This window comes from Anas acuta, chromosome 2, assembly GCF_963932015.1.
Source record: "Anas acuta chromosome 2, bAnaAcu1.1, whole genome shotgun sequence".
Lineage (NCBI taxonomy): Eukaryota > Metazoa > Chordata > Aves > Anseriformes > Anatidae > Anas > Anas acuta.
Window position 1 is genome coordinate 24,429,190 of NC_088980.1, and position 15,552 is coordinate 24,444,741.

Here is a 15,552-nt window from a genome sequence, read left to right on the forward strand (position 1 = left end):
TCAACACAAACAAGAAACGACAAATGCTTCTTTGATTTAAGTTTTCTTGCATTAGCTCATTGAGAAGACTGGACAAAGCCTCTTTAGAAACAGATTCTTTCTGTGTGTGTCCTTAGGTGCCTCAGTCTCTCTGCATCTTTAAAGCACTGTACTCAAGATATGGTTGTCTTTGAAGTTAGTTAGAATCTGCCGTTTACTATGTAGAATGTGTTTTGAAAGAATGAATTGTGTGAGCCGAAGGAGTGGAGTATTGAATGGGATCCCACACGAAGAAGCAGTTGCCTGACTGCAGTTTTCTTCAAAACAGTCAGGTGTGTTTGTTTGTGTTTCTTGTAGGTTTCTAAACATTACTCATGATTTTTGAGAAACAGCTGGCTCCCTCCTACCCTGACTCCCTGGAAACTACAGTCAGGTTTGGTAACAAACCACAACCAAGGCTGCAGTCATCAGCAAGGCTCTGCTTCTACTCATCAGAAGGTCTCAAAGTACTGGAAAAGATTGCTTTTTAAAGGAAACAGGCTGGTGTAAATGAATTGGTATTCAGTCCAAATCCAATATTGACGTCCTTGGGGATCTGTGCAATTGTTGATAGGAGAGTGCTTCTCTGGGGCTGATTCAGACAGAACTCCTTGCTGAGAGTCAATGGGGTGTTAAGACTTTTTGACACTGATCTGATCTTATAAACAAACTCAAGACTTGATGTGGATAAAGTCATCGTTTGGTGGTTACAACTAAATAAAAATTGCTTTTAGGATTATTTTTGGTTTAATGGCTTTATCTCTAAGTGGATGGTCTTTCAAGCAGAATCTGTCAGGGGGCCGCGTCACTCTCTCTTCATTATTAGCTGTGGAAAGAATGCAGGGCTCTGTGTATACAGCACTAACCTGAAGTGGATGGCACGGTGTGAAAAGCTTAGAATTCAAAATAATCTTAACAAATCTGGTTACAAAGGGATGTGTAAGTAATATTCAAGGTCTTGTTCATCTCTAATGATGAGGACTGTCCTTGGGCTTTCTGGCTCCCTGAGTCTAATGGCAGAACTGGAGGAGATGAAGCATTATGTGTGGTACAGAAGGTCGAGCTAGGGACCGCTTAAGCAAATCTGATCTACAAAAAATTATGGGATTGAGTACGATGTATACAAGCATACTGACAGAAGCTATCTGCTATCGTTACAAAGCTATTCCCTGCTGTCTTTGAAAGGTCGTGGTGATTAGGAGAATCAAAATAAGCAGGAGAAAAGGGGGGGGGTAGGGGGGAAAATCAAACCCAACTTCAAGAAGGGCAAAAGAAGGATGTGGGGAGCTGTAGGGATCAGACTAGCTGTGGTCTTTGGGATGATTATGGTGCAGATCCCCCTGTGAGCCATGTTCAGGCACATGAAGGACAAGAAAGTGATGGGAGTTTATCAAGGGCAAATTAATTGTCCTTATAGTGAACACTGATTCTCAGCAAGGAGTTCTGCAGTGGCTAAGTGGACAGGGAGGGTACAGTGGATGTTGTTTATTTTGACATTAGCAAAGCATCTGATACAATCTTTTACAAGCTTTTTGTAACCAACCTGTTGATAGATGACTTGAGTAGGTGGACTGCAAGGTGGGTAGAAAATTGTCAGGACTGCTGTGCTCAGAGGGCTAAGATGAGGTCCAGCTGGTGGCCAGTAGTGTTCCTCACCCGCTGAAACTGAGGCCAGTCCTGACTGATGTTCTCATTAATAACTGGAGAACAGGAAGCAGTGTGTCTTCAGCAAGTTTGGGAATGCTGCCAAATTACCCAGAGCAGTTAATGAACTGAAGCACAGGGCGTGTTTTCAGAGAGACCTGGACAGTGTGAGGAAGTGGGCTGATGTGATACTGGAGCAGGGTGGAAGATGGTAGAGGAAAGCTCGCATGCTTTCCCAGGGGGAAGAAGGAGGAATTTCAAGTTTCTACATCGATACTAGGATGTAACAGTAGTCTAGGGGATTTTCCGTGAATTTAAAACAAATGTGATGTTGTGTGATATGATTTGAAGTCAGGGAAGGGAGAGATGATGTTACCGTTTTCCAGAAACGAGCTAGAAATGCAGAATACTACGGTATGTGCTATATCTGCAAAGACAGGCTGCCCATATTCTGTGCTGGCAATGAGTTTGCCAGTAGGCTAGCATAATTCCCTCACACAGAGAGGCTCTGTATGTTTGCTGGCCAAAGGTCGAGTCCTTTGTGAAAAGATTTCCACCAGCACCCTGCTTCCGCATCTACACTGAGTTCTTCTTTTGTAGTGATGTTATTTTATTTTATTTTTTTAACAAACACCAACACATTTAGTGAGTATCACTTGTGCAATTTTATATAGCCTACAGTTAGATTCTTCTTAACTTTCTGAAGTAATAATTGTATTCAGTGTTAAGAATAAATCAACATTAAAATATATTCTTTGACCTGCCTTGGATTTGTGGAATGATAGAATATTTGGGGTTGGATGAGACCTCTGGAGGTAGTCTGGTCTAACCCTGCTCACAGCAGAGGCAGCTTCACAGTTGGAATGGATTGCTCAGGATTGTAGCTTATCTGGTTTGCACATCTGGCAAGAGAGAGTTTGTTTAAATCTCAGTGGTGTGACACATTTAAGTAAACTGGCCAGTTATAATAGGGTAATGCTTCCTAAAATAAGGACTTGTAGTGGTTAGAGTGATATCATTCCTTAGGAAATAAAGGTGATCGAGTAGTATGTGCACTGATTTCTTTTAAAATATTTAATCTATTACATTAAGAATGAGATTAAAACAAAGTTACTAAGTCAAGTATTCTAATGTAAAGAACTACCAGCCTGAAGTTTCTGTGGATGCAGAGGTGGTATTGATTTAGCTTCTGTTTCCAACAATTGTTTCCAGCAGAATCTGTCCGTATTCTGTGTGCAAAATGGGCAGTGCTCAGGGAGTGATGCAGCTGGCCACATTTATCTCCCCATTATCTAGAGGAACTCGTGTGTCTAATGCTTGGTAAATCAATGCTTGTCATTTTTCTTTCCCTTACAGTCTTTTATAGGATGCTTATTGCTAGTATTATAGGTGCCTTTTGTCTATAGAGTCAATCATTTTGTTATTCTTAAAAAAAAATACTTTGAGGAAATTTGTCTTCTATTAGTACACACCTGCGACTCTGCCTGTGTTACTGTTCAAATCCAAAGAAGTTCTGACTCTTACCAACACCGCGCTCAGTCTTTCTAAGCATGTTTGTTACTGCTAAGCATACCGCATACTTCATGCATTTCACAGTACTGGTCTGAAGTCAAATCTCATGTAAGTAGTTCGTATTTAGGATCCTATACATAGAAACATGAGAATCACTACTTTATGAAGCTTTAGGTCTGCTGTTTTTATAGTATTAGAAGACCAATCTTTACAAAAATGTAAAATGTCAGCCTTAATTCTTAAATGCATTAGACAATTAGTAAGCTGTGTCTGTGTCACAAATATAACTTGCGGTTGCCAGTGATTTGATGGACAAGCACTGTGTGGTGATACTGGCAACTGTCGCTTTCACATACTTCTGTATTTTTATAGCTGGCTTCTAACTGGCAAGCACAGATGGCCATAGATTGTGATTTTTTTTGTATGTTTCTGAATTTGAGAAAACATTTGTACAGTTCTTTTTAAATTGCATTATGTAAATACCGTATGTTAACTACTGTCTATATTTCTTTTATTTTAATCCCTAAGTTTATAGCATGGGATTTTGGAACCAACCATTTAAATATTTTGTTAATAATATAAAGGGCTTCTGTGTTCAGCTTTTGCATAATTTGAATGTTTACTTTCAAGTAATTTCTTTAAGTCGACAGTGTTATTTTGTCATATTAGTAACTTTTTCAAGTTGCTCCTGGAAAAAATCATCAGGTTGGCTGCTATCAAGCCTTTCTCTTGCTGTTAATGAAGGATGTTCTTCCACTAAGTTAGAAATGAATGTGTCAGTGGTACTTTGTGAAATGGTACATTCTTTGTGGTACATTCCTTTTACCTGGAGGAAACACCTCTTTCCATCTGTTGTCACAGAAACGTAGATTTCTGTTTAGCCTTACTTAGGGCGCAGGCAGTAGACTCAGTTTTTCACTGCGTAGTGGTCTAAGAATGTTTTCCTAAGCCTATTTTTGTGGAAGGGCAGCATGCGAAGAAAATTACAGAGAAAGGCAGAGATTTTGTAAGTTTTTGGCTACTACTAGCCAAAAAGATACTATGAGCATGTAGTATTTAGTAACGTGGTTGTCCTGGATACTTTTTGTACTATTCCTATTCTGCGAGACTTTTCTCTTGACCTGAATGAACAGGCGTAAATGCCTAACCTGTTAGAGCATAGCAATTGTTTTCTGAAAATAAATTGTTATCCTGAAGGAATTCCAAGGGATTAATCGAATGAGTCTCCAGCAGCTGATTTAACTATATATAGTTAAATAGCTGATGTAAGTATATGCTTGTTAACGAACAGGTGCTAAACCAGTTGTTTTAAGAAGTAACTACATAAGCAGTGCTCAGATGGTTGATAATTATTTTTTTTAGTGTTAGAGGCAACATGCTTACTGATGTCTGACTGTGCTGCTTTCCAAAAATTCAAGTTCTGAATGAATGAATTATTTGATGCCTGTATTTGTTCATTCTGTTGCTACTGCACAGTAACACCAGTTCTCTTTGGAAGCCCGGTTGAAACTTACCTGTGAATGTCCATTGCTTTGTTCTTTATTTCCCTTTCCTGTGCCATATGGTATTCACTTGTACACCCTGATTAAATAATTTATTGCGAACACAAAGTACTGCTCTGTAGTTGAGAGCGAGTTGAATTAATCCTGGTTATCATTCAGTTGATTGCACTGGCCTTATAGAAATTAACTGCAGTAAGCGTAAAGCCTAACACTGTAATTTTGTTGAATCAAACACAGTAGAAAAGAAAACAAAAAACAGTCATAAAATTGGTAGCTAGCACATAATTTTATTACTTTTGTATCACGTAGACTTTCTCATTTGAGTGCATAATTTTAGTACTTTTGTATCACGTAGACTTTCTCATTTGCCTTCTGTTCAGAAGGTTGTCACGTACGCTTTTAAAGCAGCAACTGTTTTAGCTAATTGACCCTCATCTAGATTTACATCTCATTTAGGGCCCTGTGCTGTCCTTGAATGGCTGCCGCAGCTGAAGTTACCTGGAGCCGTATGCAGATACCAGCACACCCCGGGGAGCTGGGGCAGTCGGGCTGTGGCTTGCTAGCAGCTAGCACATCCTACTTATTACATTGCTGAAGCACACTGGGTTTGTGTGTGGTCATAAACGTGGTGACACGTAAAAAATCTTTGCAATGGTACAGCCAGTGACTAGGTTCTGCGACTTGTCTGAAGACTGTGATAACACCTAAGGTTGGTTAGGGCCTTAGAATTTATATTGATGGTTTTGTTTCCACAGGGCTGTGAGATACCAACTTCATACAGTCCAAAGAACAGTGGAGTAGCTCTGCGGAAAGCAACTCATGCTTTTAGAGTATCCAAATCTTCGTTTTAAAATTCATTTTCAAGGGTTGGTATCCAATCCTCTCTGATGGGTCCAGATTTTCAAAATACTGCCATGAGGTGTGAATGCATGCTGAAGGCACGGTATGGCAAGACAGTGAAGTTTTCAAGTTTGTCTTCAAAAAGTTCGTGAGAAAATTATATGACTCATGTTTGAGACAAGCAGTGTAACAAAGTGAGCAATAAAAGCTTTTTTCTTGTTCTTTTGTAAGAATAAAATGTAACTGAAATATTTGTGTCTCCTTTGTTAAAATTTTGTTTTACCAGATTTTAGCTCTGACCTGGGATTTTTTGGCTTGGGCAAGCTGGATAATTTTTAAAAAGTCTTAAGGGAGGAGAGAGATGGAAAATTTTTCCTTGCTGAGGGCAGAAAGATTTTCTGTGTGTGTTAACAATGTGATAATTCCTTCTCTTTCCCCACCTCCCCTCCAGACATTATTTCAAAGGTTGTAGGACTTTGAGGAGTGAGTTTGTCCCTATGCCACTGTTATTTCAGCTTGGCTGAAGAAAGCTCCAGAATCCAGTGTTTTATTAAAGCTGGTGTTATGCATCAGCCTTGTGGGACAAAAGGAGTGTGTTGCTAACCTCCTCTGTGGTTCCCTTTCCCTGCCCATTATTACTGACCCTTTGGAACTGGTCAGAAGCATAGGACAGGCACAGAGTGCCTTTTGAGAGAGCACCCGACTGCTCATCTCCCTCTCTGGGGTGAGAGGGGCTCTGCTTTATCTCAGCTCCCAGGGCCTGGATGCAGCAGAGACGTCCTGTGTGTTTCAGGCCTCTTGCACACACAATCTGTGCTTTTTAGAGCAGCATGAAACAAGCTTTCTATTGCCCTCTCATTTTGTCAGGGATAGCTTGGCCCAATCTTATTTCCTCTTCGCTCTGGGGAAGTACAGGACCCCTTGCCTCTGTTTTAAGGCAAGGCAGTCATATAGCACTCAGCACAAGAACAATAAAAAGCTGATGGGAGCAATATAAAAACCAACATGTATGTAGTAGTGGGTTAGTAAAGAGGCCACGTGGGCAATTTGTTAGCGCTTAATTTCTTTTAATTGGACTTTTCCCATAGCAATCCAGCACTGAAACGTGCTTGGTGTACGTGGGTCTCTGTCATGGTAACCTGCCTTGAGAGCATTTTCATGCACTTAACTTTCATCGCTTACCCAGAAAATAACCCAGCAGTAATTAACTTAGCTGCTCCTCGGTCTGTTCCTATTTAGATTCTTGGGACAGAGGAGACCAGACCAGATCAGAACCACACTAATTCGGAGGCTTTCCAGCTCATGGAGCCATCTGGAGGGGTTCATTCGAGTTCAGTGCCCTTGATTATTAGCACCGGCAACAGTACTGTCTGACTCAATACAGACTGCTAAAAAGATGGAGAGAATTATTCTACCTGCTGTTCCTCTCACTATTGTGAGTTGTCCTCCATGGTACTTGGGCTATAACTGTAAGTTGTGGTGGTCCTGCTGGCTTTGTGCAGGGTACTGCAAACGAACAGCTGTCTCTGAAGCTGAAAGACTCAGGATTATATTTAGGTACAGACTGTAACACTTTTATTTGTAAGTTTTCAGAGTCTTACTGGCATCCTCTAATGCTCATGAACCACTTAAGTCTCTAAGAAGACGTTTTAAGGTCTTGCACTTGTTAGTTGGGTAAATCTGACTGTGAATGCAGCATACAAATGGAAATGAATGGAAATACCTCATTCCTGGGTGATTATTTTCTTCTTCATTCAGCCTAACTTTTCCCATTTAGTAAATTCAGCATCTGTTGAAAGGAACAACTAAACTAAAGCTTTGTTTGCCTCAGAAGATTACCAGATTGGAACGTACAAAGAGCATTAATTCCATACTAAACAGTACAATTATCGGAATTCCAGCTATGTGACATAAATGTTTTATATAATTTTAAGTTGCTTGCTCAGTTATCTTCTTTCTGTAGGTTTTTATCTCAGGAATTCAAAAGAGTTATGATACTCTCTTGCTAGTTGATTAGAGGAATAGAATAAATCAAAGATTTCTTGGGTGACTTTAAATCAACCACTAGAAAGAAGTCTATTCATCCTCTGTATTTGATTATTTTCAATTCATCTCACTCCCAGTCATTCTTTCCTTAGTATAGGCATCAGGAACCTGAAGGCTGGAGGCAGCACTGTAAATTTGCCTATCCTTCATGAGTGAGTGCTTTTGCAATGCAACCTTCAGTGCTTAGATCTGTTGCAAATATGACCAAAAATGACAAAGTGCCACGTTCTTCTCTGATGCAGTTACCAGTTATCCTGTTCGACACCTCTTTAGGGGCAAGCTGTCGTGCCTTTAAAGATTTGGTGGCTTAATAGGCAAAGAGTTTTAAACAGCCTAGGCAAGGCCCTACTGCCTACATCTCATTGTTGCTGTCTCCCAGACTTTTTTATCCCTTTTTAGGGCCTCTCGTCTGCTGCCATAAACATAAAAATGTTACTGTATATTGGAATAGTAAAGTCAGCTCACAGGCAAGAGAGCTCTCTTGCGGATGGGAGATGACAGTAGGCATTTATTTATTTATCCAGGGGAAGGTGGAGTAGATAACTTGAGACTTGAACCAGAGCAGATCTCCAGCTTCCGAGTGATACCTAAAATTCGAATTCAGATTGGACTTTCTGGTTTGTCCTTGGCTTGCAAGACACCTAAGTCAAGACTTTATGGGATTTATCTGTGCTTCATAATCCCAACCCAGCTCTCTGCTTTTTGACCTTTCTGTGTCATTGCCTTTGTAGCACTAATTGCTTACCTGTGATGAAGGGAAGTTGTGACCTATTATGAGGGCAGATGAACCTTACATTATTTCTTCACGTTTTAAGATTAAACAGATAGCAGTCAGTCATATTCCAAATATTTTCACTTCACTTTCTCAGTAATCATTCAGAAGTCTTGTCCAGAGAAGGGCGACGAAGCTGGTGAGGAGCCTAGAGAACAAGTCCTACGAGGAGCGGCTGAAGGAGCTGGGCTTGTTCAGCCTGGAGAAGAGGCTCAGGGGCGACCTTATCGCTCTCTACAGATACCTTAAAGGAGGCTGTAGTGAGGTGGGGGTTGGCCTGTTCTCCCACGTGCCTGGTGAGAGGACATGGGGGAATGGGCTTAAGTTGCGCCAGGGGAGTTTTAGGTTAGATGTTAGGAAGAGCTTCTTTACTGAAAGGGTTGTGAGGCATTGGAACGGGCTGCCCAGGGAGGTGGTGGAGTCACCATCCCTGGAAGTCTCTAAAAGACGTTTAGATGTAGAGCTTAGGGTTTATATGGTTTAGTGGGGACTGTTAGCGTTAGGTCAGAGGTTGGACTCGATGATCTTGAGGTCTCTTCCAACCTAGAAATTCTGTGATTCTGTAATTCTGTGAAGTTTTATCAGTCAGCATTTGGTGATGAGGATTCAGAGCATCACGATTGGAAATGCCAGAGTCTTTCAACCAAAGGTCCATTTATGATCTCCAGTGGGTCTCACAATGTGCCTGGCTATCATCTTGCACTCGCAGTGAGCGTCGTCTTGATTCTGGGACATACAGTGGTTATCATTTGTATGACACAACTTGATGAAACGCATGTTATACCTTCAGATACAGTGCAGAGCAGACTTTTCAGCATTCACCCCATACACAGAATAAATACCACTTTCTCAGTCAAATTTGTGTCTCTTTTCTTTTGGCAAGTCCCAGGCAACACCTGCCAAAGAATGCTGTTTTGGTGTTGCCTACCCTCCGCACGCTTATTTGCAGATGCTGCTCTGCTGGAGAATTTCAGGCTGCTAGATGGAAGGTTTAAGATATGCACTCTGCTGTTAAGTGCAACGTTTACATCAAAACATCACATCTAGGAGTTGTTTGTTGGTTTCACTTGGCATTTTTCGTTTATATTGTGAGATCATGTTCTATAATAAGAAATGGTATTATTGCTATCCAATTCTGTTTTACGAAACAGGATTTTGTGGGGCCACACAGCAATTTTAGTGTCGAAATTAGTGTACAAACAGTTCTGTTCTTGTCTTCATCATTTGCTATTGGCAGTAGCCATTTCAAAGCGGTTTCTCTGCGCTGTTGTGAGGGTGTTTTGGTGGCTTATATATAACTTGCTCTCCACCAGGACTCCCAGGTTGTCTTCAGGAGAGCTACGTGCCAGGCTACGTGCCAGTTCCCAGCCTCTTATTGCCATAATTACATCCCAGGTGCAGGACTTGATGTTTATCTTTCTTAAACCTCCTTACAGTTCTTGTTGGCTTTGTCTTTCATCCTGTTGAGGTCTCTTTGTTTGGTGGCACTTCCTTCTGGGGTATCTGTCTTTCCTCCAGTTTGATGTCATCCATGGGCTTGTTTAAGGTGCATTCAATTTCATCATCCAGATTATCTATACAGATAATGGCCAACATAAGACCAAGTATTGAACCCTGGGAAACTCCACTTGTGCCTGGTTGCCAATTTGACTTTGAGCCATTAACCACGACTCTGAGCTGTAGACAACAAGTTTCAGAAGTTCTTGTCTTCTTACACCGAGTGATCCAAAGGAGTTGTAGTCCAACGTGATACATTTCTCTGGATACCAGACTGAGAACTTCTGACTAAGGGCAAGTCCCCTTCTGTGAGTTTATCACATTCAGCTGAAGTTAAAGCAGTATCTGGAACATCTTTCAAAATGATAGTAGGTATGCAAGGCCATGATATAGCTCTCTACTTATGTTTCTACTGTACAGTGTAAAAAGGAAAAAAGAAAAATTACTTGCCTGTAGCAGCTTTTTTGAGGTGCTTTTTTGTTTCCAGTCCGTAAGTTGATAGCTCATCCTTCTATGCTTCTTTATAAATAAGTTCTTTAAAAATAAATAAATAGAGATTCTGTACTTAAGACTTGTGACAGGTGAACAGACCCTGCTCCTTCCGTTAAAGGTGTGTTTGCAGCACTGAATTTGAGACAAGTGTTTGATGTTGGTAAATTACAATTCAAAGCAGCAATGGCTGTCTGTAGGTACACGAGGTATAATGATATAACGATACATGTACAGGGCGTGCTATCTATAAACTTACACACTTCACAATTGTAAGTTGTTTTTTAAAGAATAAGTTCAGCAAATATTATTTACCTTTCTTCATAGCAGCCTTCTTCAGAGGCAATGTGCAATTTCAGTTCTTGTTAACTGCAGTAGATCTGTAAATGAGGTGATCTGGATCTGGTGCATGGTATGAGGACGTTAAGGAGTCACAAGCAATCTTAAGGCAGCAACCAGTTGTAAATGGGGCTTGATGTGTTTCTGTTTTAAAGACTTCTATCTAAAAAGTTACATTTATAAAACAAAAATAGCCACATTTTCAATTTCATAAATTTTATTCAGTATTTTCTTGTGCTGATACATCGGAAGTGATCGTACGTTGCTGCTTTTGTTCAGATGTTTTATATGTATATACATATAATGTTTAAGGAGACATTACATTTTGCAAACTGTTTGAGACAAATTTTATTTTAACATGGCGTTTCTCCACTCAAAGCAGTTCAGTCAGACCATATTCAAAATGAATCAAAGTACAGCACATCCCACCAATGTAGACTTCTGGCACAATTGCCAGGGGTCAGCATGTGTTGAAGATAGTTATTTTACTGCTATAATTGAAAGAACAGCATTATTTATTTATTCGGTTATTGTAATTGGCGTGGTTTACACAAGTAATCCCCACCACTCTGCAGGTTAGTGCCCTTCTTCACCAAGAGCATTTAGTTCCTAGCAGCAGTTGATTCTCCTCTGCTTTTCTGCCAGTTGGAGGACATCAGCATTTAAAAGCTAAAGTAATGGTGCAACCGAGGTGCTTCAGCTGAGATATTCACAGTAAGTGAGGGGAGATGTGGAGTAATTCAATTGTCCTTGAGATACACATCCAATTTTGTGGACAAATAAAGACTGTAAGGCTGCTTTAGAAAAGGCAACTTGAAACCTTCTGTGGTGGAAAGTTAATCAAGTTTAGAAAGAGTTCTTGACTAGTGGCACAATGTGTCTTTTATTGTTTATTTGTAAATAAATAAAAGCAATCGGTCAGATTAAATTCAGATTCTGTTTCATTTCTGTGTGGTATTTGGGCAACCTTGTCAGGGATTATAAATTGAAAACTTTTTTGAGATAAATTTAGTCTTTAAGAGAACATAGTAATGTTGTAAGGAGGTAGATCTGTAACATTCACAAGTCCTATTTCTGTGAAGCTAGATCTATGCATATTTTTTTCTTAAACTTTGAAGTCCAGAGGAGACCATCCCTTCTTTTCCTGTTTAGAATTTGTGAAGTTTCTAAACTTTAATAGGTTTCTGTGGAATAATGAAAGGTACGGATGTTAAAAATAGGAAAAAAAAAAACAACTCATGAAGTCGAACTAATTAGAGAGGAAGTAAGTATTAAATACATAGGTGAGCATATTTGGCTCAGCAAATCTTCACGTACTCTGTAAACAGAGCAGGAGCCATATGCCGAGCTGCCAGTTGTCCTAAGGCTGGAGAGGAGGCTGAAGAAACCCACGGAGTAAGCAAGTAAAAGCATAAACTAGCCAGAAGTCAGACCTGATCTGCAAGCGACCCGTTTATTTCGATTACGGTCTCCCAGCTCTCCTGAGGCCAGGTGGGAGCTCCAGAGCAGTGCAAGCCGGCACGGTAGCAGAGCGGTGTCTGGGGAAGGCGCTCCTCGTGTCCGGCTTGATCCGAGAGGTGCTGAAGAGGTTGAATGGACACCTGGCTGTCTCGAGTGGTGAATATCATGAGCAAACCTCTTTGCTATAGCTTCTTCTTTAAATTACAGCAGATTTGTCAAAAATACTTTATAGTTGGATATTAGTTGATGTAAAAAGTAGTTAAAGCTTTAAGGCCTTTCTTTGTATGCTCTGCATGTACTATGGAGACAAATTTACAAAACATACTCTAGCACTAAATAATTGTTGGACTTTTTATTGTAAAATATTCATGTCTGTTATCAGATTTTATTGGTTTGTATCTATTTAATTTTGAATTTTAATCGGTAAAAATCTGCCATGCTCGTTTTTCTTATTTGAACAGAAACTCTGTTCTTCTTAAGAAAAAAAAGTATTTTAAATGGATTTTCTTGTGTAAACCACTATGAAGTGATTAAAAGAAATAAGCTCTTCAAAAGGCAGTGTCTTACAGTATTTGAATAGCTTATATACTAATTGGTTTTTCAACCGTGTGTCTGGCTCACCTGTGACTTTTTGTTCATCAGCATGTTTTGCTACAAGGTAGTGTATCTTGTAATTTGCTCGCTGTCTGTTTTCAGACTGTTCCCTTATTATGTATTCAGCTATTTCTTTGTGATGCTTTTAATACTTTGAGGTGCTTTTTAAGTTCTAACATAAAATTAAAAAAAAAAAAAAAAAACTTTATTTGATACCTGGTGGAAGAAAGGCTTGTTTTTATCTGTTTCTGGTCAAAAAGTCAGAAGTAATTTCTATAAATTTTGAGATATTTGCTGCTATAATTATTATAGTAATTTCATCACATTGGTACCTTTACCTTTGGATGTTTTGATTTCTAGGTTTCTGTCTGTGAAACAGTAACTGGCTGATATGAATCCTAAAAGGAATAGAGTAATAGATAGATTGCTTCAAAAAAATAGAAAAGACTGCAAAGAAATAAAACAATGTGAACAAAAAATAATCTGAATGTGGCTTGAGATATGCAGCATTAACTTCAAACATTTTGGTAGTGATTACTTTGAAGCTTTATGTAAAGCAGCTGGTAAGCCTTTATAGGGGATATCATTAGTAATAAAGTGGAAAACTTTCACCTTTAACAAGATTTTGTCTTCTGTACAGCTTGCCCAATTTAGGCAGCGGAAAGCACAAACTGATGGTCAGAATGCATCAAAGAAGCAGAAAAAGAAAAGGAAAACAGCAAGTATCAAAGATGAAGAATCGATACAAGATGGGATTGATATTGATCGATCTCGAGGTGATGAAACATCCACATGCAGCAGCCGAAGGGGAGCAGCTGCAACTGCTGAGTTCGCTGTTATGAGGACTTTGCATAGTGGAGAAATTATCACACACAGCCAGACATACACCACTGAGGTAAGTTTGTCTCAGGTTGCAAACTGTAAATTAAAATTTGGGCTTAAAATAATCTATTAAATTTGAGAATATAAATAAAGGAGGTATATGAGGCTGTAAATATTATTTCCTTGCCTCTGCTTTCTGTCCTTAACATCCAGAGAAGGTGTTTTCTGATTGCCTGCTGTCATCATGTTTTGTGTGGTACTCAATGTCCCGGAGATTACAGAAAGTTAGTTGGTACTGCTGTACTCCCTAAATGGGCAAAAATTGTTTTATGTTATAGCTTCATTTTATGGATTTTGTTTTATTAGAAGTTTTCAAATTGCTGTGGTTTTTTGATCACTTCAGCCATGGCTACAGCAAAATGCAAAGCTAAGCATCTTTCTTGTATTCATAATGCAATTTGAGGCTTTTTGGTTAATGAGGAGGACAAATGAATTTAGAAAACACTACTTAGAGCTGGATGGCTTAAGAAACTAATAAACAGATACTCTACTTTTACTGCTTGATGAAATATAATCCTGCTTGCTAGTGGTTTAAAGTACGTGCTCTGGGAAGGTAGTAAGGTGCCCTGTGTGATACACACTGACAGCCCGGGTCAGCTCTGAGAGGACATGAATTCACATAACATAATATATTGTTCCCAATATGTATTTAGGGCCAAGAGATGCTATTTACAAAACAGGTTATTGCACTCTTGAAAGCAGTGACTCTAAAAGGATGTGAGTGTTGCTTTGAAATCATCTCAGATCCCCAGTTCTCTACATGTGAATGCACTCTTTCCTGAGATAGGCAATACAGATGATAGCTCTGCATTTTGATTCATCAACCCTGTGCTAGGTTGGACCATTTGTAACTATTTTGGCTCCATTATCTCCTTTCCAGTAGCCAGCAAGTAATAGACACTTTAAAAAAATTTCTTACAATCATCAATTAAAAAAATGAAAAGGAAAAGAAAAGGTTATCATGGGGAAGGGAGCTAAACTGCATGTGTGAATAAAACACTTGTGAAGTAATTGATGAATTTATTTTATGATTTTAAGCCTGCAGTACAGTAGATATATCGAACTTCATAGATATCTGCCGTTTGAAATGTAGGCTTTCATTCTTAGAAAGTTCATGTCAGGGCTTCAGAACTATCTGTAGTAATTCAGTGAAACTGTCTGTTCAATTCATGGCTTTTCCTTGAGGAGATAATAAAACTTTAAAAGAGCACTTATTACCAGAATGACTGTTTGCATTGGTAAAGGTGAGACTTCTTTGTCTTTTAAGAAAAAGAGAAAGGTGTATGTACTTAGTGAGGATGGAAGAAATGAAATGCAGCAGCTTGTCTACAGCTAAGGAGAGAGGACTATGAGGGCAGAGGGAAACGATTCAACAGTTGTTTTGCCAGTAGTATAGTCTATGTACATATGAGAACTGTCTGAAGAAAACTTCTTAACCAAATATACTTTGAAGTACCTCATGATTACCGGTAGTGTCTGGGAACATGCATACACACCCTCAGTCATCATACATATTTCTATTGCAGCTGGAGAAATGGGGTAAAGTACAAAATCATAGAATAGTTCAGGCTCCAAGGGACCTACATGGTCATATAGTCCAATCCTATGCTCAAAGCAGGTCTAATTAGATCAGGTTGCTCCTAGTAACCTGTGTTGGCTTCTGAATATTAACAGTACGAGGTGGTTACGGTTTTACATTTGAAGAAATTGTGCTGGAGTTGCAAAAGATTACACACACACAGGCACGTTCTTAAGATTGGGCATTATTTTTCTGATGTCTGGCTTATTTTGGCTTGAATGAAGAAAGGCCAAATCAACTTCTATTATGTTAAAATAGCTAAATATGAAGATGCTTAGCTTGGTTTGGTTTGTTTTATAAATGTAGCTTTAAAAGAATAAGCATGGTGATTGCTGTTCACTTGTAACTTGTCTCTGCTGAATTGCTCATGACATACT

At 39.3% G+C, this 15,552-nt stretch overlaps 1 protein-coding gene across 7 annotated transcripts in view; it reads left to right on the forward strand.

The window, feature by feature from the left end:
• AKAP9 (A-kinase anchoring protein 9) overlaps nt 1–15,552 on the forward strand; it is a 116,373-nt gene that overhangs the window by 9,944 nt on the left and 90,877 nt on the right. For all 7 annotated transcript variants that reach the window (XM_068673931.1, XM_068673926.1, XM_068673928.1 and 4 more), the window contains exon 2: nt 13,355–13,609. In XM_068673931.1, the coding sequence (XP_068530032.1) occupies nt 13,355–13,609 (255 nt within the window). The remainder of the gene's footprint in view (nt 1–13,354; nt 13,610–15,552) is intronic.